The sequence below is a fragment of the Mesitornis unicolor genome, unplaced genomic scaffold (assembly GCF_000695765.1).
Source record: "Mesitornis unicolor isolate BGI_N332 unplaced genomic scaffold, ASM69576v1 scaffold4358, whole genome shotgun sequence".
Taxonomy (NCBI): Eukaryota; Metazoa; Chordata; class Aves; order Mesitornithiformes; family Mesitornithidae; genus Mesitornis; species Mesitornis unicolor.
In genome coordinates, this window is record NW_010202373.1 from 6297 (window position 1) to 6517 (window position 221).

At 67.9% G+C, this 221-nt stretch overlaps 1 protein-coding gene across 1 annotated transcript in view; it reads left to right on the forward strand.

Moving 5' to 3' along the window:
• The window catches only part of LOC104545272 (nck-associated protein 1-like), a gene marked incomplete at both ends in the record, with an annotated part of 8959 nt that overhangs the window by 5225 nt on the left and 3513 nt on the right, over window positions 1-221 (forward strand). Inside the window, 2 exon segments of the mRNA XM_010190368.1 lie at window positions 5-105; window positions 189-219. Coding sequence (XP_010188670.1) covers window positions 5-105; window positions 189-219 — 132 coding nt within the window.

Consider the following 221-nt stretch of genomic DNA (forward strand, 5'->3'; position numbering starts at 1 on the left):
CCAGCACCGGGGCCATCGTCCTGGCCCCTGCCCTGCAGGCTTTCACCACGGTGCCCCGCGAGGGCGAGCCCCCCTTCAGCGCCGCCGAATTCTCCGATGTCTCTGGTGAGGGACACGGGGACACCGTGGGATTTTGGGGACATCACCCCGCACCCTTCGCTGATGTCCCCCTGTCCTTGTCCACATAGAGATGCGGGCGCTGGCCGAGCTCATCGGGCCGT